The following is a 22,959-nucleotide window of genomic DNA, read 5'->3' as shown; positions in this document are numbered from 1 at the left end:
GGGGTTTGACAAATGCTGACTCTGTTTGTTCATCTTCTGTTGATCAGTGGCAAGTGCTTTAGACAAAAGTTATCTGGAAGAATCTCTAACTCTCAGGTTGGAAGGGTTTAGAAATCATCTACTGCAATCCCTGCATCTTACAGGTGAGGAAACTGAGGCTCAGAGAGGGGGAAGTCATTCCTAAGTGCACAACTGGTTGATGGTAGAAACAAGACTAGAACCCAGGGGTCCTGCTCCCTGATCCAGGATGGTTCTGTCCCAGGGTGGAAACTGAGTGTCCGGCACTTGGAATCGGGCTGGCTTTGCTGTCAGAGAAAGCCAAGGCCCTTGAGTAGCCTTCCTCATCCTTGAGACCTTGTGGTTTCCAGTGGACTTCGGGTAAGCCATGTTTTCAATAAGTCTGTCCCTCAAGGTGCTAGGATTGTAGAGTGTTCTTTACGTCCTTCTGCGAGTGGCTTGGGGCTGTTACACTAAGGTGCTCACCAGTCACCCTCAGTCCACAAGTCATGCTTGGGGTGCTTCCCATCTTTGGGATCCACTGCTCAGGGCGGCCCCCAAACTCTCTGGTCAGCTGGGGTGTCTGCAGTGTTCCACACGCCCTTCCTGTAGGTAAAGGGCCTCAGCTCACGGCGGCCCCATTTGGTCACCTCAGGAAGGTGGGAACCCACCACCTGTTGGTTTGCTCACTCAGAGAACACAGATCTGTTGAGCAACTGATGTGTTCTTACCTCTGTGCTGCCAACGCAGTGGGGGATATAGCAAATGTCAAAGCTATGCCCCTCCCTCCAAAGCCACGCAGACACCACCATGCACAGAGGGAGTAATTAGAGCACAATTAAGCACTCAGCTGTGGGCCTGATGGATTGAAAGTTCAGGGGAAGTTCAGAGGCGGGTTCCTGGGGGAGGTGGGCTTTGAACTGGCCCTTGGAGAATGAGTAAGATTTGAGGAGGGGAGGTCCCAGGGCATGCGAGGTTGGCAGTGTGGCAGTGAGTGGTGGACACAGGTCACTCAGTGCCCAGAGAGCGGGCCAGCTGGGCTGGAGTGAGTGGCAGGGAACTTTGGATGGATGGTGTGTTAGTTTGTTAGGGCTGGCCACAAACTGGCAGCTTAAAGAACAGAACTTTATTGTCTCACAGTTCTGGAGGCCAGAAGTCTGAGATCAGGGTGTCAGCAGGGTTGGCTCCTTCTGCGGGCTTCGAGGGAGAATCTGTCCCAGGCCTCTCCAGGCTTCTGGTGGTTCAGTGGCAGTCTTTGGTGTTCCTTGGCTTGTAGAAGCATCACCCATCTCTGTCCCCATCTTCATGTAGTGTTCTGTGTTTGTGTGTGTGTCTGGCTCTGTGTCCAGATTTCCCCATTTTATAAGGACATGGTCCTATTGGGTTATGACTGTGCCCTACCCAGCACGAGCTCATCTCAACTAATTACATCTGCAGTGACCCTGTTTCCAAATAAGGTCACATTCTGAGGTACTGGGGGCTAGGACTTCATCATATGAATATGTGGGAGACATAGTTCAACCCACGATAGATGGGTACGTTAGGTCTTTTGTGGTTGTAAGGATCATAACCCCAACTTGAACCAGCTGAGTCAAAAAGGCAGGTGTGTTCCAGCTTAGACAGGGTTGGGCAGAGGGGGGTCTTGGTGTGCTCTTCCAGGACGCTGTATCTCTCCCCTGACCTTCTTTTTGTAGGGCAGCTTCATTCGCAGTTGGTTCCATCCACGCCAGCTGCCACTGGAAGCTCACAGCCTCATTTCTCCCCAGCTTCGCCCCCAGCAGGGACTGACCCTGCTCCCAGTTTCATTCTATAAAATTCCAGATCAGGATTCTGATTGGCTTAGCCTAAGTCTGATGTTGTGTTGTGTTAAATAATGTCCTCTTTTCCTCCCCACCCTCAAATTTATGTCCAGCTGGAATCTCAGAATGTAAAATAAGGTCTTTGCAGGTGTAATTAGCTGAGTTAAGATGAGTTATGCTGGAATAGAGTGGGCCCCAAATCCAGTGACTGCGGTGCTTTATGAGAAGGCCGTGTGACAACCAAGGCAGAGATTTGAGCGATGCAGCTACAAACCAGGGAACTCCAAAGATTGCCTGCAGTTCCCAGAAGTTAGGAAGAGGCAAGGGAGCATTCTCCCCCAGAGCCTTCAGAGGGGGCATGGTCCTGCCAACACCTTCATCTTAGACTTCTAGCCCCCCAAAACTGCGAGACAATACATTTCTGTTGTTTGAAGCCACCCAGTTTGTAGTTATGTCTTGTGGCAGCGCTGGGACACCAACACAGGTGTACGGTTCTCAGACCAATCACTGTGGCCAGAGGGTGTGTGTAAAAGCCCGTGGCTGGTCCAGCTTGGAGCAGGAGCCTGTGCCCAGGCCAGTCCCTGTGGCCGGGGAGCTGGGGCCTGTGCGAAGATGTTGTCCTCTTAGTTAAATCCCATGTCAGAGTTGGGGTGGGAAGCAGCACAAGCAGACAAGGCGTAAAGATGGGTAAAGGAAGACAAACTGGAGACGTTCACGTCAGTGGCTAATAGCGTGTTGTTTCTATTTATATGGTGTTTGCTATGTAGTACACATTAGCTGGATGTGTTACAGATGTTGTCCCTAATCCTTACAGTGATTCTGCAAGGTTGGTAGACTTTACCACTCTGGTTTTCCATGTGAGGAAGCAGAGGTCCCGAGAGGTTAGCAATGGCCACAGTTATGTGGCTGGTAAGAAGCAGAACCGGGATTTGAACTCTGATGACTACATCCCCACCCCTTCTGCTCTGCAGCTACCAGCCCCGAGGAAGGCCTGGTTTCTGGAGGACATTAAAGTGGGCCATAGGCATTGGCCCTTGATGGGGCAAGTTTTAGGGGGTTGCTTAACTACTTAGGCCCTAGGTCTTAGAAGTCAAATGGAATCAAATCAGCTAATATTGTGTGTGTGTGTATGTGTATGTATGTGTATGTGTGTGTGTGTGCAAGTCCCTGTGACTGATAAAGAGACATTTTAGGCAGGGCCAGCCAACAGTGCAGGATGGACAGAGGGGCCCGAGGCAGCAGCCCTGCAAGGAGGTGCTTCCCATCATCCATATCTGGCAAAGGTGAGCTTTCCCTGTGGGGCCTTTTTAGCTGTCTCCCTGAGCTGGGACAGGGCCAGTTTCTCCCCTCTCATCGTCCCCCGTGGAGCTCAGAGCGTGACCGTCCCAGGCTGGGCAGTGAGTCAGGAGGACACAAGCTAGAGGACAGATGCCATGGCTCTCAAAGGAGCTGCCCTGGCCGCTGACCCCATGCCTTCTGGAACTCGTGGCCTTCCTGCCCCTCCCCAGGTGAAAGGGCAGTGTGTCTCCTCCCGCAGGCTGCTCAGGACTGGGGTTGGTGGTGTGGGCAGGGTGGGTGTGATTGCAGTGGTTTCTGGCGCCTCCTCCCTGTCTCCTCGTGAGCCAGTGGATTGTCTTTCCTGGTGACACCCTGAGTAGAAGGGATGATTTGGAGACCTGCCCCGTCTTACAGGGAAACTCGTTGCCAACCTTGACCAAATGCTTGCCGAGTGACAGGTGCTTGTCCCAGTCTGGGCTTTCCCGAAAGCAGACTCCAGGACAAGAATTTGAGTGAAAGTGGGTTTGTGGGAATCTTGGTGCTGCCAGAGGGAAGTGGGGCCGTGTTCAGGGAGGAGGGGGCAGCTGGACACTGTGCTCCGAACCTGGCTGCCACCGTGAGGGAAGGAAGCTCAGTCCTGTGGAGAAGCTGGGAAGTGGTGCCAAATACGCTGGCTTAGAATCACCCACCAAGGGCCAAGGGAGAAGGTAGGATATTTATGCACCAACTTCCTAACTTCAGCAGGCCTGGGGCTATCAGCTCCTGAGACTGTGGGGAAGGGGCCCTGCGCACAGATGCGAATCCTGGAGGTTCCAGTCAGGCAAGAGCTGGAGGAGAGACCTGAAGCCGCACAGCTGCCCTGTGAGGGCGAGGACTGTTATCATTATTCCTGTTTTACAGAGGTGGAAACTGAAGCAAGAGAGTCACATGCCTGAGTCACAGAGTATGAGGCAGAGACAGGAGGCGTTCTGTGCTCGGTGAGGAGCCCTGTGCTTTTTACGACGGTTCTCGGTTTCTCATTTTAGCAGCTGACGGCTTCTCGGCGTTCCAGAATGGGAGGTGGGGCGTGCGGATGGGGAGCCCCAGAGGGTCAAGTTGAATATTTATGTCTCCTGTATCCCAAGCATTGGATGTTTTCATGTAGTCCTTGCAACAGCTCAGCGAGCTGGGTGCCCGCTTCCTGCTGTTTCCAGGTGTAGAATCTGAGGCTCAGAAGTGTTAGGTGACTTACTCAGAATCACACAGCAGGACAGGGGCTGAGCCAGCAACTGAGTCTGAGTGTCACTGACTCCAGAGACAAGACACACAGGCTGCTTCAAGGAGGCGAGTAGCCCAGGAGATGGGTCAGGTTCAAGGCTACACTGACAGGCCTGCGAGGCCAGGCCAGGAGATGGGCCAGGTTCAAGGCTACACTGATGGGCCTGCGAGGCCAGGCGGGGCGGACACGCTTCCTGGACCTCACAGCAGTCTGCTGTCTTGCCTTCCGCCCTGATCTGTGTTGCCTCAAAGGCCAGTCGGCTGATGACTGAGGAGGTGCTTAAGTAAGCGGCAGTGAGGCTGTGGCTGGCCTTGGGGGAGCCCTTCCCTCCCAGCAGGGTGAGGAGGGGGCTGTCCTGCTCTCCCCACTCACCTCCCACCTGCTGCTGCTTGGCCGCAGAGGGAGGCGAGCCCTCCACGTCTAGCTGATTTATGTTCTCCGTTGAAACAATAATGTTTAATCTGGAAAGGGCTAATCAATTTTTTATGCTGATTATGAATAGGCCAGCTGTGCCTGCTTCTTTATTCATGGAGCTTCAGGACAAGCCCATGTCCCAGGCCAGGCTACCTCGGTGCTTTATGCCACGGAGGCCCTATGTCAAGGGGAGTCCGTCAGTGGCCTTGCCCGAGCCACTGTGGAAGGGAAGCCACAGGGATTCCTGGTGCGTGTGTGTGTCTCTAACCAGGGAGGGGAGCCTGACTGCAGGTAGAAAGGCAGACTTATGTATGTACGTGTGTGTGTGTGCACATGCACATACATGTGTAAGGGTTGACTGACATGGGGCTGGGGCACAATTAGGCGCGTGTAGGATGGAAGGTGAGAGTTATAGGATCATGGAATTAGAAAGGCTAACAGGGGTGAAGCAGTCTAACACTCTGCTGTTACAAGTCAGGAATTAAGACCCACAAACAGTGAGGGGACTTCTCTAAGGTCCCACAGCTGCTTGGTGGCAGAGGTGGGACTAGACCATCCCCCCGCCCTCGTACCCTTACTCAGAGTGCAGAACTCTCTCCATGGTGCTACAAAAGGGGTGGAGAGCTGGAGGAAGGGACAGCGTGGGCTGCTTTACATGAGTTGCTTGTGGACTCATCACAACAGCTCTGCCGTCTCCGAGGAGCTTATGTTTTAGGTACCAGTGAGCTATAGTCATAACTTAAGAGGTCAGGACAAGTGAGAAAGTTTTCTGGGGTGTGGGCTACAGCTTTTGGGTGTTCTTGGAACCACAGATAGGGTCGTAGAGAGGAGTGAATAGGGCTTTCTGGGGGAGGTGAGACTCGGGCAGGACTAGTGTGGTCAGGAGGAGCAGAGGCAGAAGGGCAGGAGAGGGGCTTTGGGAGTGGGCAGAGCTGAGGATGTCAGCCCTGTTGCTGTCGCCTCAGCAGGATCTGAACCAAGAACCAGACTAGGGAGGCTGGTGCCACTTTGGCCGGGGCAGGGCAGGTGCTGGGCTGGACGGCTGGGGTGCCCACAGGCGGGGTCTCCTGTGTGTGTGGACTCTGGGCAGCTGCTCTCCCTTCTGGGGCTTCACTGATCATTTGTGTGTTCATTTATTGACCTGCGGGTGTTGGCTGAACCTCTGTGTGCTGGCCCCGGGGATTACGTGGGTGAACAAGTTGCCATCAGGGCACTGTGACCTAGTTGTAGGGGAATGTCCACTGTTAAATGAGTGACCAGGAAAACTAAGCTTTAATAACTCTTGTGATAAATGCCCTGGGGAAAAGTCTGAGGTGTTCTGAGTAAGGAGAGGGGGTGGGGGTGTTGAAGCTTAGGCCAGAGGGCAGTTAATGGACAGGAGGGCAGGACAGAGAGAATGAGAATGCAGAGGTTTTGGGTGGGAAGGAGCTTGGGTCTGACCAGGGGTGGGAAGGGGCTGGTGGTAGCAGGACTGAGAGACCCTGAAAGATGAGGCTGGAGAGGTCAGCTGGGCCTCTAAGGAGATCAAGGCTGGTGTAGGGGACAGGAGTAGAACTCACCAGAAGGCCAGTTAAAGGGGCTGTTACGGTTGCCCAGACAAGAGGTGACGGTGGCTTGGACCCGAGTCGGGGAGGTGGAGAGGAGTAGACCGACATGTTTTGGAGAGAAACTCAGCAGGACTTGGGATGAATTAAGGGGGGAGGGCTGAGGGAGATGGAGAGGCTACTCCCAAGGTCTGCATGGACAGTGGGGACCCCCTTAGGGCTGTCCACAGCGCAGTGTGCCTGTATGTGTGTGTGTGAGAGCAGGCTGTCCTGCTAACAGTTTGGGGAAGGAATCTCCTACAGGGCTGGGATTTGCAGTCGCCCCCTTTTCCTGAGAGCGGGAGGGATGGGTTGGTGGTCAGAAGGCCAGTGGGTCTGCACAGGCCTGAGCCGTTTGGGGTTCAGCATTGAGAGGCTGAATAAGCTAAAGTCCCTGATTTCTAGATAATGAAAAAAAATCCTCCCTGGTCTAATGAGATCTTTAGGGGGTGTGTGCGTTTCTCTATAACTGGGTTTCTGGAAGGAGAGGCTCTTCCTCCGATAGCTGGAGCTGCTCCTGCAAATCAACCCTGAAGTCCTCGTGGTGATGAGAAGTCTCTCGGGCCCCACTGCGCCTCCGCCTCCGTCTTTGGCATGAGACCTGAGGACTGGAACTTCCGGGTGAGGCTGCAGAGGAAACTGGGCTCCTTGGGATGAGAGGAAAGCGTCATTTCAGCCCAGAGGTGTTAGCATCTGGCGCAGGGCTGGGAAGGAGTAACATTTAGGAGGCAGCCCAGGAGCGGAGGACCCCTTGCCCTGGGAGGGGAAACAGGGACTGGTTCACTTGGCGCGGTGGAACTAGGAAGCTGTGATGTACCCCCGCCTGGTCCCACCTTTTGGGGTTCATGCTTGGCCTCTGTTCCCCTGTCTTGTTCCTCAGCTTTCCAGCCCCACCACTGCCCTGGGAAATACAGCAAGAGACTAAAAACTGGCTTCTGAGTCACTAATGCTCTATTGGGAGCCGGCAAACTTTGTAAAGGGCCTGTGTTCAGCTCCTGAGGCTGCTGCAACAAATTACCACAAATTTAGTGGCTTCAATAAATACACATTTATTATCTTACTGTTCCGCAGGTCAGAAGTCCTAGAGTTAAGGTGTTGGCCAGGCTCCGTTCCTTCTAGAGGCTCTCAGGGAGAATCTCTTTTCTTGGCTTTTCCAGCTTCTAGAGGCCGCCTGCGTTCCTCCATCCTCACAACCAGCAGTGTAGCATCTTCCGATCTCTCTCTCCTCTGCCTCTGCCATCGTGTCACCTTTTCTAATTCTGACCCTCCTTCCTCTCTCTTGTAAGGACCTTGTGATTCCATTGGGCCCATCTGTGTGGTCCAGGATACTCTCCCATCTCAAGAGCCTTAACCTCATCCCACCTGCATAGTCTCCTTTGCCATGTAACATTCGCAGCTTTGGGGGACTGGGACATGGACATCTTTGAGGGGCCATTTTTCTGCCTACTGCAGGGCTAGATAGTAAGTCTTTTAGGTGTTGCAGGCTGCATGGTTTCTGTCACAACTGCTTACCTTTGCTGTTGCAGCAGGAGAGCAGCTGCAGACATGCGTAAGTGAACGGGCATGCTGTGTCCCGATAAAACAGCTCGCCTTGGCAGGGAGGGTCACTGACCCCGGAGGTGGCATTTTTAATCACTGCTCTGCTTTGCTGGGGTGAGCCAGTCGTGTGTGTGTGTGTGTGGTTCCCCACAAGTATGGGCTTGGTCTTCCCAGTAGATCCACGGAATCTGGGTTTACCTTCCTTTAAAATTCCTGGGCACTTCTGCTATCACATGTGAAGTGAGTCTGGAAAACTTTCACTGGGTGAAACATACTTAGGTGTACAAAGGGCTCTGGTTCCTGAACTCTGGCTCTGAGGCATGGGGACACAGCTTAGGCTGTGCTTGCTGTGTGGCATTCTGCTGCCTCCTGAGGCTGAGGTGGTCTGTCCTGATACCATAAGCAAAGGATGCTGTGCTTTATTTGCTCTCTTCCTATACTTTTTGGTGTAGGAACGTCTGAAGGTTGTTGGAAAAGGCATGTGGGGTTGTGTGGTGGTGAGCCCATTGGGTTTTAGAATTGGTGGGCCTCATCAGAAATGAGCGTGAGCCCTTGCGGCCAGGCTTTCTCCCCAGTGTGCAGGAGCTGTGGGTGAGGACCCCTTCCCTGGAGGGATACCAGGAGCCCACGTCGGCCTGGATTCTGGTTTGGAGTTGCTGGCCTTTGCATTTCCAGCTTTCTCCTGTTGCTGTGTCTCGTTCCCCTTATTCGTGGTTCACACATGCTGTTCCCTCTGCCTGGAAGGGTCCCTTCCTTTCTTTAGCTAGTTAACTGGTTCCTCATCCTTCAGATCTCAGGTCCTGGTCACCTCCTCAAAGAAGCCCTCCCTGCCCTCCTGTCCAGGTTCAAGCCCTGAACGTGGCTCTTATGGTACCAGCTCTCTCTTCATCACACTTATCAGAATTGGCCATCTTAATTTTATTTGTGATTACATGGTTAATTTCTGTCTCCCTCCCTGGACTTCAAGTTGCAATAGCAACTCCAGAGGGTGGTGCTTGTGTCCAGTTTGGACCAACTCCTCGTCTACTGCCCAGTGACTGGCACAGTGACCTGCATGTATTAGTCACTGAGTAAACGTTTGTTGGATGAATAAACGAAGACCTTTAGCGAATGTGTTCTCCATAGAATGGAGGCAATAACATCTCCTCTACCTAACCCTCAAGAGAGGGTTGAGAATTACGTAAGAGCGCTTTGAAGGCAACAAACATTATGCAAGTAGAGGGAATTGCCCATGGTTGAGCACCCAGTCCCTGCAGAGCAAAGATGTCCTGACATTCCCTTGTACTGACCCAAGCTCAAATTCAGGAAGGAGGTGGTAAGCCCTCCCATGGGCAGGCCTGCAGCGGAGGGTGTAGAACTCAGCTTGCCAACCCCTGGGTCTAAGCTCCTGGCATGAGCTCTCTCTCGGCCCTGTGCTGGGTGGGGTGTGAGCACTTGGCCTCTCAGCATGGCTCTGAGGGCAGCTCATTGCCTCTGTATTCCGATCATCCAGTGGATACCTGCCTAGGCCGTGCCCTGGCTGTGGGATTCTCCAGTTCATCCGGCTCTCTGTCCAGGATCTCTGGTCTCTCTTACCCCAGAGATCTCTGTCCCAGGCAGGGACATTGACATGTCACCCTGCGAGGCTATAGGAGTTATTAAGATGGGGACTGCTGAAAGATTAGATTTATGGCAGCCAACGGTGGATTATGAAGAATAATTTATCAAATGTCAGTGCCCGCAGCCTACAATTTACAGAAGGTTTGCTTAAACTGAGGAGATGTGATTGGACTGCCCCCTCCCCCACCCCTAATGAATGACAGCTCTAATGGATGGCTCCCCAGGCTGGCCAGCCACACTGGGTGTTTATCTGCTTTTTCTTAATCATTATTATCACAACATTTCCATAGAGTCCCTCCACCCACAGCTCTCGAGGTGCCCAGCACCAAGGAGGCTCTGGGAGGTGTTTCAGCTCCATTGGCTCTGCTGGGAAGCTCAAAGTCCCTCTGTATGGGAAGGACAGGGAAAATCCAACCTCAGCTCCATTCATTCGTTAGGAAATACCGAGCACCAATTAGGTGTCAGGCGCTTTAGGTACAGTGCTGAGCAAAAACAGAAATCTGTAGTCTAGAAGGAAAGAGGAGATTAAAAAAGCAAATATAAATGGAGGCAATTTCTCTTGAGGAGGGCACGCAAACTCAGAGAATGTACGCGGGGGAGGCTTCTTTGAGGAGGTGACAGTTGAGCTGTGATGTAAAGATGAATGGGGGATGAGGAGCCTTCTGGACAGAGGGGACTGCCTGGGCAAAGGCCCTGTGGTGGATAGGGGTGAGTGTGCTGGTGGCTGAGAGAGGCCATCTGGTTGGAGCAGAGGGAGGAGGTGGGGAAGGAGAAGTAGGCAGGGTCAGGCCCTGTGGGTCCTGGTTAGGGTTTTAACTCCTGGAAGCTGGTGAAGTGACGTGGTCAGCTTATATTTGCAAAACTAACCCTAGCTAGATGCGGAGGATGGATGGGAGGAGGTGGGGTGGGCTAATTAGGAGGTTATTGAAGTCTCTGGGGACACAAGGATGGGGGCTTATGCCCCCTGACAGGGTGGCACTGAGAGGCTGGAGTTGCTGACTCGAGGTGCAGTACTCTTCGTCATACCCCCCTGCCTTCTTCACTGGAGGGACCCATTCTTCTACCACAGTTATTGAGAGGCTGCTATAGCCTCTATTCTAGACCCTCTATGTGTGTGTTTTCATACAACCCTATGAGACCAGTATTAAAATAACCATTTTACAGATAAGGAAACCGAGGCACAGAGGAGTTATGTAACTCACCCAAGCTGGTGCACTGTGGAGCCAGGATTTGTGCCTGGGCAGCGTGACCCAGAGCGTGCACTGGAATTGCTATGCCTTCCAGTCTCTCAGCCCCAGCTGTCCTGACCAGCTGTCAAGCGCGTCCTGGGGAGCACACCCACGACCATCCTGGAGCGTGGCTGCCCGAGGCTCCTTGCGTCCCTACCTGTCAGCTGCTGGGCGCCATCGTGTGGGAGGAAAGAAGCTTGGTCTGACCTGTGATGCCGTTGGCAGAGCCAGGTGGACGATTACCTGCGCTCGGAGGCTCCTCAGCAATGGGTAAGGGTTGAGCATTGTGCCAGCCTCCACGCGGGAAGCAGTTTGGTAATTTCTGGGCTTGGCTCTTGTCAAGAGGGCCTCAGGTTCTGCTGCCGGCCCTTCGTTTTCTTCCCAGCGTGGCAGTAGCAACAGCTAATGGCTCTGCAGAACTGACAATTTGATCTTTCAGAACCCCAGAAAGAACACAAACTCCATGGAAGACAAGGTCTGCGTGTCCTCGAGCTGTTATTGCTGTTATTATTTTTATTATAATAATTTGCTCTGAGTGGGCAGCTGAGGGTGGGGGTATTCCCACCTGGAGGCAGGGCAGCTGTTGAGGGGGGCCCAAGCCCAGACTTGGAGTGGGGAGGGAGAGAGACACTTGATGCCTGTCCTCTCCTCTGATTGTCCAGGGTCTGCACGGCCACATTGGAGGTCTCGTCTTCTTACCTTGCCAGACATTCCCTTTCCGACTGGGTGAAGCCACAATGGGCAGGAGGCGTTGTCTCTTACAGGTCCTGCTAAAATGCAGGTGTGTTTTTCTGAGAGGCGGTTGCCTTCTGAGGTCTCTTCATGGCCAGAGACTGTATCTGGTTTTTGGCCTACGTACCTAACATGGTTTCTGTCATGTGACAGGCCTGCAGTAAATATGTGTTGACCAGTTGGCGCAGGCTAAGGAATGGCAAATTGGTTTCATTTCGTATATTAACTCTGATCAATTGGTAGTGGCTGCCTGGAGCACTGTGTTGAGAGAGATTCCAGGGCTTCATCTGGGCTCAGCAGGAATGGATGCTGTGACTGATTAGTGATGTCTGGCATGGTTGTGCTTGGGGTGTATTAGTTAGCTCTTGCCGCATAACAAGTTACCTTCCAAAATTTTGAGGCTTAAAACAACAAACATTTGTTGTCTTACAGTTTCTGTGGGTCAGGAATTTGGGAGTGACTTACTGGATGATCTGGCTGAGAGCCGCTCATGAGGTTGCAGTCAACATGTTGGCCAGGGCTGCGGTCAGGTGAAGCCTGTCTGGGGCTGGAGGATTGCCTCCAACATGGCTCACTGTTGGCAGGAAGCTCAGTTCCTTACCACACGGACCTTTCTGCAGGGTGCTTCAGTGCCCTCATGACATGGCAGCCTGCTTCCTCAGAGCAAGCAATTCGAGAGAGAGTGAGGAGCATGTCACAGTGCCTTTTATGACTTAGTCTTGGAGGTCATACACTGCCACTTCCTCTATATGCTATTTGTTACGAGTGGGTCATTAATCCCAGCTTATACTCAAGGCGAGGGGAGTAGGCTCCACCTCTCAAAGGGAGGAGTCTTTAAATATTGTGAACATATTTTAAAATGAGTGTGTATGTGCCACTTATTTGCTATCACTGTCAGGTGTCACCTTGGAAGGTTCAGAAATGACCTTGAAGTGGTGTAGGGACGCCTGGGGCAGGGCTCTGGGAAGTGGCTCCAGGAGGAGGAGCTGGGATCCAGGCAGAAGACCAGGAGAGGTGGCAGTGGGTTTTCTGCCCAGGCAGATATCAGAGTTTTACGGAGTTGTTGCTAGCTAGCTCCATCTTATCAGCCTTAGGCTGGGGGTGCCGAGGGGGTGCGTAAGGTCCACTCCAGCACTTCCATTAGCGCAGATCGAGGCTTGTCTCTCTCCCCACCAGGCTCACGTTGATGGCAGCTGGCACCCAGCCAGGCGTGGAGTGGGCCATCTTGAGACCACTGCAGCTGATGCCATGGTAACCTGCCCCGGGTTGGCTCTGCCTCCGTTGCCCTGGGCAGTCTCTCCAGCTCTTAAGCGGGAACTGCCTGGCCTTGGCATCTAGGCCTGGACTTGCCTGCTTTGATGCAGGCTCCTGTCTGCATCTGGAGCCAGGCAGTTCAGGGTTTGTGAGTTGCATTATTGATATGGCGATGTAGTTTCTGAAACCACAATTGGCCTGATGTGACTGAGTAATGGGGACAGCAGGCTGGAATGTTAGAAATTGGGCCATTTCAGAAAATCCAGGCAATCCCCTGGCCTGTGACTTGTGGGCCTGTTGTCGTGAGGGGGCCTGAGCTGGCTAGGCTGCACATGCTGGTGGGGCTGGCTAAGACACCCCAAGCGAAATTCCCCCAGGGTCCTAGTGTGGTTTCTCCAGAAGATCCTGACTTATTTTGGGGCCAGTGCCTGGCTGCTCAGTGCGGCATTTGCACATGCTGCCCAGTAACCCAGCTTTGTGGGAATCTGCATGCCTGACCTTTGGGAGAATCGCTCACTCTGCTCTTATACTCGGGTTTGATGTCACTTGGTCTCCCGATTCCCAGGCCCCAGCTGAAGCCAGACTATTGAAGACTTTACTGCCTTCCATTTGCCAAGCCCCTAGGGGTGACACATTTCTTCTCATCCCTCTGAGGTTTTTCTTTATACATGTGCGCACACATACACACACACACACACACACAGAAAAACCAAAGCTAACACACACACACACACACACACACACACACAGAAAAACCAAAGCTCGCTCACACACACACACACACACACACACACACACAAAGAAAAACCAAAGCTAGAGAAACTGTTTTCCTGATTATTTTTCCTTTTTCAGATAGGGACATCGATATATTCGAATCATGGGCCAGCAGTAATTAAAAAGCACATAACTAGTCATATTAAAATACAATTGTTTTACTTAATTGATTTTGCTGCCAGACCCAGACGAGGGAAAAAAAGGAACGGGAAAGAAAACCTCAGAAAGGGAGAGGAGTTTCTGCGAGTGACTGGAGGCAGCTGAGGGCCCTGCTTGAACCTAATTGCTGCAAATGCTGCAGTTTGTTTCTGCTAATGATTTCTGCTGAAAGGGTTGGGGGGCTAGAGGACGGGGCCTGATTGTTGGGGGGTGGCATTTGTTTCAGCTGCATGGGGGGCATAATTCTGCTTTCGGGACAGGGTCTATTTTTCCTTACCATCTATCAGCATAAAGTACTTCCACTGAACACTTTGAATCAAGGTTCCATTTAGAGATACTTTATTCATATTTAATTACAGGCTGCAGCACCAATCTTTAATTACCTTTTTTATAAGCCAGCTAGGAACATCCACGAGCAATCAATTATTGTGTGTGTATGTGTGTGTGCTCGCTTAAGCACAGGAGGGTGTGGGCGTGTGACTTGCTTCCTGATAGAGAGGGACGGGATGGCTGCAGGGGTGCTGGGAGGTGGTAGGGTGGGCACCTGCCTGGCAGGTTCCCTGTGTCCCGTGAGTGGTGCATCCTCATTTCCCATGCCTCTCTTGGCTTCCACTGGCAAAACTGGGGATGTGGGCAAGTCCTCACAGCTGGGTCTTGTTCAGGGTGCTGAGTTGCTTGTTGGGCTTGGGTGGTATTTTAGGGCCCCCTTGATCCCCTGGTGGGGGCAGGGAATTGTGGGAGGCCCCCTTCCTGTCCCCTGGGGGTTTGGCGGGCCAGACTTTGTTTCACCCTGGAGATTAGGATCTGCTTATCTTGGCCCTTTCCTTCCCCCACCTCTCTGTGGGGTGCTTTTGGCAGCTGCTCTTGCCACATGGCCCTCGCGATGCCATGTCACTCTTCAGTTGCAATGACTCTGCAGTGTCCCTGCAATGACACTGGTTTGAAGACTGATTGTCCTTCTCAGACAGCAAGCAGATGTTCCTGGGAGCCAGGCAGAGACTTGGGGTTGGGAGTGAGGTCAGATGACCCCCAAGTCCCTTTGCAGCAGGAAGATGGGGCCCGTCTGGCTACCGGGAGGATGAGGGTCTGAATTCACCGCTCTGCCCCAGAAAACCTTCTCCTTACTGCTCTGCTCCTTCAGGAAATACCAGAGGGTTTCCAGAGGGACTCGGTGTTGATCTCATTATGTAACAGCAGGGAACATTGCCGGAGGTCCACCTTCCCTTCTACTACGGGATCCCTGTCCCAGCAGCAGAGCGAGGATGGGATGGAACTCATACTCACTGAGTCTTTTGGGGGTGCTGGGCACCATGCCCATGCTGCTTCCATTTATCCATGCTGGGGCCTGAGAACACACTGTATCAGTTAGAGCCCCCTCAGTTGTGTGTGACAGAAAACTTAAACTGACTTGAGCAAATCAAGGAATTATGGGGTGGGTACTCAGGCATGACTAGATCAAGAGGCTCAGACACTGTGACCAGGATTCACTACCTCTGTCTTTAGGCTCTGCTTTCTTCTTTGTTGCTACTATGTGACCCTCGGCAGCTCGACTCCAGGCTTATATTTTTATGTTCAAGTTCAACAGAAAGAAAGCATCTCTTCTGTAGTTCAAACAAAAGTAAAACAGTTGAGTCTGTTTGGACCAGTTGAGTCACGTGTCATCTCTGAGCCAGTCAGGGGTCTTCAGGGTTCTGATTGGCCAGACCAGGGTCCCACACCCACCTTGGAGTAGCAGGTGGAGTTTGTCTAGGTAAGTCCCACACACGACCTGTGCTTTCACTATTTTGGAAAGTTATACATTTGAGGTTTTTGGATTAGTAGGAGTGTGAGATGGGAGCAGGAAGGTCTAGCCATTTCAAAGGGAAGAGAAAGTTGATTTAATTCTCCTCCAATGGAGAGAATGGAGGATCCAGTCATTCAATGAATATTTGTTTGGCACCAACTAGTTCTATCCCTGTTCTAGGTGCAGGGAATTCAGCTGTGAGCAGAACAGCAAAAACCCTTGCCCGCTTGGAGCCGATGTTCTAGTGGGATTTATAGGGGTGATCGTCCTGGTGTTCTCCCATCCCAAGCCCAGGCCCATGACAAAGGGTTCTTGTGCTGAGAGCGCCAGGGCGATTGGGGTGGATGACGAGGGAAAAATCTTGCCATTAGGGAGCTCCGAACGCAGGAAGGAGGGAAAGACAAGTGCATGCGTTGTGGGGGAGCAGGGAGCATCAGGCACAGGGAGGGGTTCCAGTGAAAGGACATGGGACAGGAAGCCAGACCCAGACCTACCTCTCGTGACAGAGGAGCGTAGGCCCTTCCCCATGGGGCCCAGGCCCTTGGCCTGGGCAGGATGTTTGATAAATGGGATGGAGATTAGTGAAAGTTCCAAAAACGATGACAGGGCTGGAGAGACTGATTTATGAGGCAAGATTAGCAAGGTGATGGTGCAGCCTGGCAGACAGGGTGGGATGGTGGCCATGGGGACTTCTGACGTCCAAGGAGAGGGGCTGCAGGGCAGGGCAGAGGGGCTGCTGCGGAAGCGGGGACCAAGGGAGGAGGGGCACGGACTGAACAGGCCTCAGAGTGTGAGAGCCTGGGGGGTGGCAGGAGGGAGGCATGGCACTGTTATATCCGTACACATCTGAGCATGTGCAGTGCAACCGTCTGGGCTTTCCACAGTCATGAGGCTGTACAGAGGCTTAAAGCAATGGAGAGGATTAGGATTTTGGCCATTGTCGAAAAGGGCCGTTGGGGACTCCTTCCCATCTGGTAGAATATTCATATCTGGACCGTGTAGGTGGGTGCGACCACTCAAGTCAGAAAGAATTTTTCCTTCAGGAGAATTGGTTTGGTATTTCTAAGAGGGAAGAAGGGAGGAAAAGAAGGAAGAGTAAGGAATACATTTTCCACTTCATAGTAAGAGAATGTGAGGCACAGAGAGGGCAGGAGAGGGTCCCCTGCCGTCCCCTTTGGCTGACTCTGCAGGTGAGGACCAAAAGCAAGGCTCTGGCTTGCAACCCTGGGATCTCTCAGGTGACTGGGCCGTGATGGGCTCGGAGACCCATGTTGAAGCTGCTGCTTGGGCAGGGACGAGGGGCAGGTTGTTGGGTCTGGAGTCTCCGCCCGGGGCTCCCCAGTTGGTGAGATTGAAGCATCTTCCGTCTGATCCCTGTCCTGGACTGCTGTGGGCCCATGTTCTGTTAAGTCTGGATTGTCAGGTGTGAGTGCCCAGGGGGCACAATGGTGGATAATTAAATGGGTGGATGATACTCACTTCTGAACACTCCAGACAGCACTCTTTGGCTTTTGATGGAATGCCCCCATGCACACGTAGGAGGACATGTCCGCTACAAGCATCTTCTGTCCCCCTTTCTCTATGTGCCTGGTGAGAATCTCCATGGCAGCCACGGGCCCAATTGAGGCCCCGGGTTGGTGCACAACTGTTAAAGCAGAAATCTATCATGAAGGCAGCAGGCAGCCCTGTCTCTGGCCCGTCTTCCTGGACCCCTCTTGCTGAACTGGGTCATCTTCTCAACTGCTCTGTCCTCCCTCCACTCTCGGCAGATCCATGATTTGTTCATGAGCTTCGACGACACCCCTCTGGGGGCAGCCTCCCTGGCCCAGGTCCACAAGGCGGTGCTGCGTGACGGGCGGACGGTGGCCGTGAAGGTCCAGCACCCAAAGGTGCAGGCTCAGAGCTCGAAGGACATTCTCCTGATGGAGGTGAGAGCCCTTTCTTCCTTTGTCCTCAGCCTACATTGCCCCTGATCCTGGCAGCCCCAGTGACGCTGGTTCAGGCTGGTGGGTGGAGAGTGGCCCTTTGAGCAGCAGAGTGGGAGAGGAGGGCTGAGACCACAACAGAGGAGTGGTCATGGCAACTCTGATCACAAGGCCCCATGGCGGGGTTGTCAGTTCTTGTCCCTGGAAACTGCCTGTGATGGTCTCAGAACACTCTGAGCAGCTACCGTGGCTGAGGGGGAGGGGACCTCAGGGGGATGTTGCAGAAATGAGATGAACCTAACGTGATTTCCTTGGGGGTATACAAAGTTACATCTTAACTTGTTAAATTATAACAAAAGGGAGTATGTGGTCTACAGGGGTAGAAAAATGACTTGCAGATCACAAATATTTTTGCAGATTATAGGTTTGCTTGTCTGATGGTTGTTTTGAATGGACATACTTACCTGCCTGAAAAGGGCCATAGGAAATGCCCTAGTGGACTATTCTAGCTCCACGCTCAGAGCAAGGGAGAAAGAGGGCGAGCCGGGCATTGCTTGGGGCAGTAGCCAGCACCCCACACGGGAAGGTCAGCAATCTATTTAACATGCCAGCATGTCCCTCTTCTTCCTTTTCTCTTTCTCTGTCCTTTGTTCCCTTTCTTCACTGTGGAATTGTAGTTCATTCTTTGAACTCACTTTAACCAAACTTGACACATACATGGAGAGTCTCTTCTGCACCAGACACTAGGTGGGCGCTGGGGACATGAGAGTGAGTGAGCTCCATCTTCATCTCACAGAGCTCCCCATTCAGTAGAGGAGAAAGGTATGTCAACAGTCACAGTGTGGGGACGTGAGCTCTTTCAAAGGGGTGTTTGCAGACTGCCATGGGCCACTGTGCCTGGATGGATGGGGGGTGCCCAGGGGCTGCAGTGGGGAGGTGACTCTTGACATAGCTGGGCAGGGGAAGGACAGCCCAGCATGTGTGAAGGCCCGAGTCCTAGAGAAACAGGGTGTTCAGATGGTGTGAGCTGAGAGTGGCTGGAGATGAGGCTGGGAAGGCAGGCAAGACAGAACCAGGAGGGCCTTCCGTTCCAGCTAAGGTGTAGAACGGTATACACAGGCAATGCTCAATGAATATTTGTGGACCTGAGTAAATCTGATTTTCTCCTGTAGTCAGTGGGGAACCATTTAAGAATTTTAATCAGGGAACTGTCATGATCAGATGTGCATTAGAAATACAAATCTGTTGGCAGCCTGGAAGATGTATCGTAAGGCAGAAAGACTGTAGCCAGGAGACTAATTGAGTGGCTGCAGCATTGGTCCGAGAGAGAAACAATGATGTGAAGCAAGGCAGTGCGGTGGGGGTGGAGGAGATGCAGGGCTCGGGGTGGAGTCATCAGGACCATGTGACCTGCTTTATGTGGGGTGGGGGCAAGTGCTGTCATGAACCAGGAGGAGACTGCAGCACCTTAGGTTTCCAGCTTAAATGATTAAGTTTGGGTGCCTTTCACCCTATACAGTTGTGTCCCCTTATCAGTACAGGATACGTTCTAAGACCCCCAGAGGATGCCCCAAACCTTGAATAGTACTGAACTTTATAGGTACTGTTTTTTCTTATATGTACATACCTATGATAAAGTTTAATTTATAAATTATGCACAGCAAGAGATTAATAACAGCAATAATAATAAAATAGAACAGTATGCTATAATAAAAGTAATATGGGCTGGGCGTGGTGGCTCATGCCTATAATCCTGGCACTTTAGGAGGCCAAGGCGGGAGGATCACTTGAGGCCAGGAGTTTGAGACCAGCCTGAACAAGAGCGAGACCTTGTCTCTACAAAAAATAGAAAAATTAGCCAGGCATGGTGGTACGTGCCTGTAGTCCCAGCTACTCGGGAGGCTGAGGCAGGAGGATCACTTGAGCCCAGGAGTTTGAGGTTACAGTGAGCTATCATGACACCACTGCACTCTAGCCTGGGCAACAGAGGGAGACTCTGTCTCAAAAAAAAAAAAAAAAAAAAATTGTGAATGTGGTGTGTGTCTCTGTCTCTCTCTCCCTTTCTCTTCTCTCTCTCTCCCTCTCTCATCTCAAAGTATTGTACTCAGGTATTTTCAGGCCATAGTTGACTACAGGTGACTGAAACCTAGGAAAGCAAGACCCTGGCTATGGGTGGACTACCATATATCAGACAGGGTTCAGTCAGGAAAAAAGAAATTGCTCTAGGTATTTCAAACAGAGGGAATTTAAAACAGAAAATTGGGTTTACAAGAGACAGAATTGCTGAGAAGCCAGATGGTGTGGTGAGACGGTCACCAACACAGGAAGCCACTGCCCCTCTCCAGGTGGAGAGACAAAGAGGTGATGTGGTTCTCTGAAGCCTAGGAGCTGGGACAACCTGGCAGAGGTTGGGACTATGGAGAGCTTGTCCACTGGGAGCCAGATCACAGATGTGGGGCTTGTTGCCTGGGAATTGGAACCACAGATGCTATTTGAGGCAGAGGCTTTTTCACCTTCTCCTGTCCCCCGATATTCCATCAGCCAGCCAAACTTCACTGGAAGCAAATTAGCATGGGAGCCTGGCAAAAGTAGGTTCTCATGAGAGTAAGGGGGTTGGGATGGATCTCAGAGCAAAGGGACATGGGTAGCGGTACAAGCAGGAGGGTAAGATACTGCTGTCGATAGTTTTGAATAAGGCTTTCCCTGTCCATCTGGAGTCCAGGCTGGAATACAGATTCAGGACTTGGAGCAAAGATACTCATGGCAGCTGAATCTGAGGGAGTAGTTGAGATCACTTAGAGGAGGTATGTAGGGTTGTACAAGAAGAGAGAGGGCACGGAAAAAACTGTGAGGAACATAACTATTTTAGGAATGAGCCCATGAGGATAAATTCATGACTAAGAAGGCATGGTCAGAGAGGCTGGAGGATAACCCCGATTGAGTCATGCTCCTACATCCAGTGAAAAAAATTCAAGAAGAGAGCCCTGTTGTCAGTTATCTAATGCTGCAGAATGACTCACTTCAAAACTTAGTGGCTTAAAACAAGTCATGTGTTTTGCTTGTGAATCTGCCGTTTGGCCAGGGCTTGGCAAAGAAACTCATCTGTTTTATGCAGCTCTAGCTGGGGTAGCTTGACTGGGGGCTGGAGGAGCTACTTCCAAGGTGGCTCATTCCCGTGGCTGGCAAGTTGGTGCTGGCTGTTGTCCGGGACCTCAACTGGGGCTGTGGGCCAGGGCCTTAGTTTCCCTCCATGTCAGCTTCTGCATGGCTCTTTGGGCTTCCTCACAGCATGGTGGCTGGGTTGTAAGAGCAGGTGTCCCAAGAGAGTAAGGCTGAAAGTATATCACAGTTTTATGACCCGGCCTTGGAAGGCATATGGAATTACTTCTTCCTTACTCTACTGGATGAAGCAGTCACAAAGGCCCCTTAGCTCAGAGGTGAGGATATAGACTCTGTTTCTTAATGGCAGAGTGGCAAGGTTCTAGAAGCATGTTAGAATGGGAGATATTGTTGCAGCCATTTTGGAAAATATGATCTACTGGAATTACTCAACACTGTCAAATGGGAGATCAAATCAGTAAAGCACTGAGAAGGGTATTTTGGACTTGGAGATTTAGCATTGTTAGGAATAGCAGCTACAGTGGCCTGAGGGGGTGCAGGAAAATTAAGACCCGAGGAAGTAGAGACCCTTGATGGAGAATATACTGTTTTTAAATGTTGAGCTGTGGAAAGTTGAGGAGAGTTAGGGTCGTGGTTAGAGCAGAGCATGGGATTAAGTGCTGGGGAACCTTGAGTAGGCTTGTAGCTGATGGGGAAGGAGGGGGTATTTGGGGGTTCAGCAGAGACAAGTAATTGCTAGATCAAATCTAGGAGGAGGTTCAAGAGATTGGGCACCAAGAGCACAGGTGGAAACATTAGCCTTTGCTCAGCCTTTGTTTTGAGCCCAGAGGAAAGTGGTAGGGCTGGGTGCAGACAGGTGTGTGGGGCAGAGGGGAGAGGGGGAGGGAAAGTGGGCAGTGGAGTGTGTAGTGGACTGATAGCCTCTATTTTTTCTCAGAAGTAGGAGGCAAGACCATCTGCTGAGAATGAGGGGGTAGAAGGTGGCACTGGAGGCTCGAGGGGGGTGAAGGTTTGGAATAGCTGCTGTGTGCAACGGAAGAGCGGGACAGCAGGACTGCTGAGTGACACTGGACATCCTCCTGGAAACTTGAGTTTGAGCACCTATCGAGGGCTATGAAACAGGCATAGCTGGGAGAGAAGCGGGAGTCTCAGAGGACCCTCGGGCTTCCTAATTCCCAGCAGCCACTCCTGACTCAGGCAGGAATCTGCCTCTGCCCAGCAGTGCCATCAGGGCTTGGGCTGGGAGGACAGCTGTCACTTTTCCTCTGCTCAGAGCTTCGCTGGCTCCCTAAGTAATGGTTGCTGTAAGGTCATAGCAATAATAGCAGTAATAAAGATTTGGCATCTTCCTCCCTAAGATAAGTATCAGATGCTTTTCTTGGGAAGCACGGCCTGGCGGGCTGTGTGCAGAGTACAGAGTGGCTCCTTGGCAGTGGCTGAGGCAGTGCTGGGGCCAGGATCACCAGGCACAGCCGAGACCCACACTCACAGCCTCAGGAAAACAGCCCCAAGGACCATCAGCATTAGCAGCAGCACCGGGTGGCACTGCCTTCTCACTGGGCTTGGTCTCTGGTGGAAAAAGTCCTGCCTGGCTCCTTCTCTGCTACAAAAGCAAGAAGAGCCCAGCTGGAAAACTAATATTGTTTGATATTTGAAATGAGTTATGTTTTCTTTCCTGAGTCCACACCTAAATGGTATCTTGGTTTCAGGAATGACAACCCCAGAAAGGTGCTCAGGCATTCTTGGCAGGAGGAGAATGATTTCTAGGGGTCATTAGGGCTACATTAGCCACCAGAAACTTAGAGGGGAGGCAAAGCTATTTTTCTGCATAGTCCTCTGTGCCTCCTCTCACGCCAGTTCCAAGTATTGTGTGCCCTCCTGCTCTCTCCTGTTGCCCATTTCTTGTCCCCCAAAGTTAGTTTTATTAAAAGGATTTGTTCTGTAAAATTTGGATTCAGTCAAAAAGCCACACTCACAGATCTAGAAGGCCACACGTGGCCCCAAGGCTGCAGGTTCTCCATCCCTGCATCGTTGAGCACTTCCTGGTCTTGTGAGGAAGGCAATCTGATTAAAGTAGTTCACACTTAAAGAGAGAGTGACTGATAGGTTTAACCTCTGCATATTTGCATTTTAAGAGGTGAGCTTATAAATACAAATATATATCTGCTGTAAGGATAGAGGAGGATAGAGGTCTACAGAAGTGAGACTTTGGAGCAAGGAGGTAGTGACTACTGGTTGTATCAGTTAGGATGTTTTTGGCTCTGGGAATCAGAAAATCCAATTTGACTGGCTTAAAAAAAAAGAATCAGAAAGTCCAACTGAAAGTGGAATAGATAATAATATTCCATATTATCTCACATGTGAAGACGTCTGGAAGCTGGATCAGCTGGACTAATCCAGCACCTCATTGTGGTTTGTGAGGACCCAGGTTCTTCCTGTCTTTCCTTCATTTCTTCTTGGCCAGAGAAATGCCCATGCCTAAATCAGTCTTGGCAAGAGAAATGAGACCACCTTGA

The 22,959-nt window shown here is 51.7% G+C and overlaps 1 protein-coding gene across 5 annotated transcripts in view; it reads left to right on the top strand.

Moving 5' to 3' along the window:
- ADCK1 (aarF domain containing kinase 1) overlaps positions 1–22,959 on the top strand; it is a 102,623-nt gene that overhangs the window by 47,913 nt on the left and 31,751 nt on the right. For all 5 annotated transcript variants that reach the window (XM_045562620.1, XM_045562612.1, XM_045562592.1 and 2 more), the window contains exon 5: positions 17,168–17,326. In XM_045562620.1, the coding sequence (XP_045418576.1) occupies positions 17,168–17,326 (159 nt within the window). The remainder of the gene's footprint in view (positions 1–17,167; positions 17,327–22,959) is intronic.

Source organism: Lemur catta, chromosome 1 (genome assembly GCF_020740605.2).
Source record: "Lemur catta isolate mLemCat1 chromosome 1, mLemCat1.pri, whole genome shotgun sequence".
Lineage (NCBI taxonomy): Eukaryota > Metazoa > Chordata > Mammalia > Primates > Lemuridae > Lemur > Lemur catta.
Note: the sequence above shows the minus strand (reverse complement) of the source record. Positions and strands in the feature narration are given on the sequence as shown.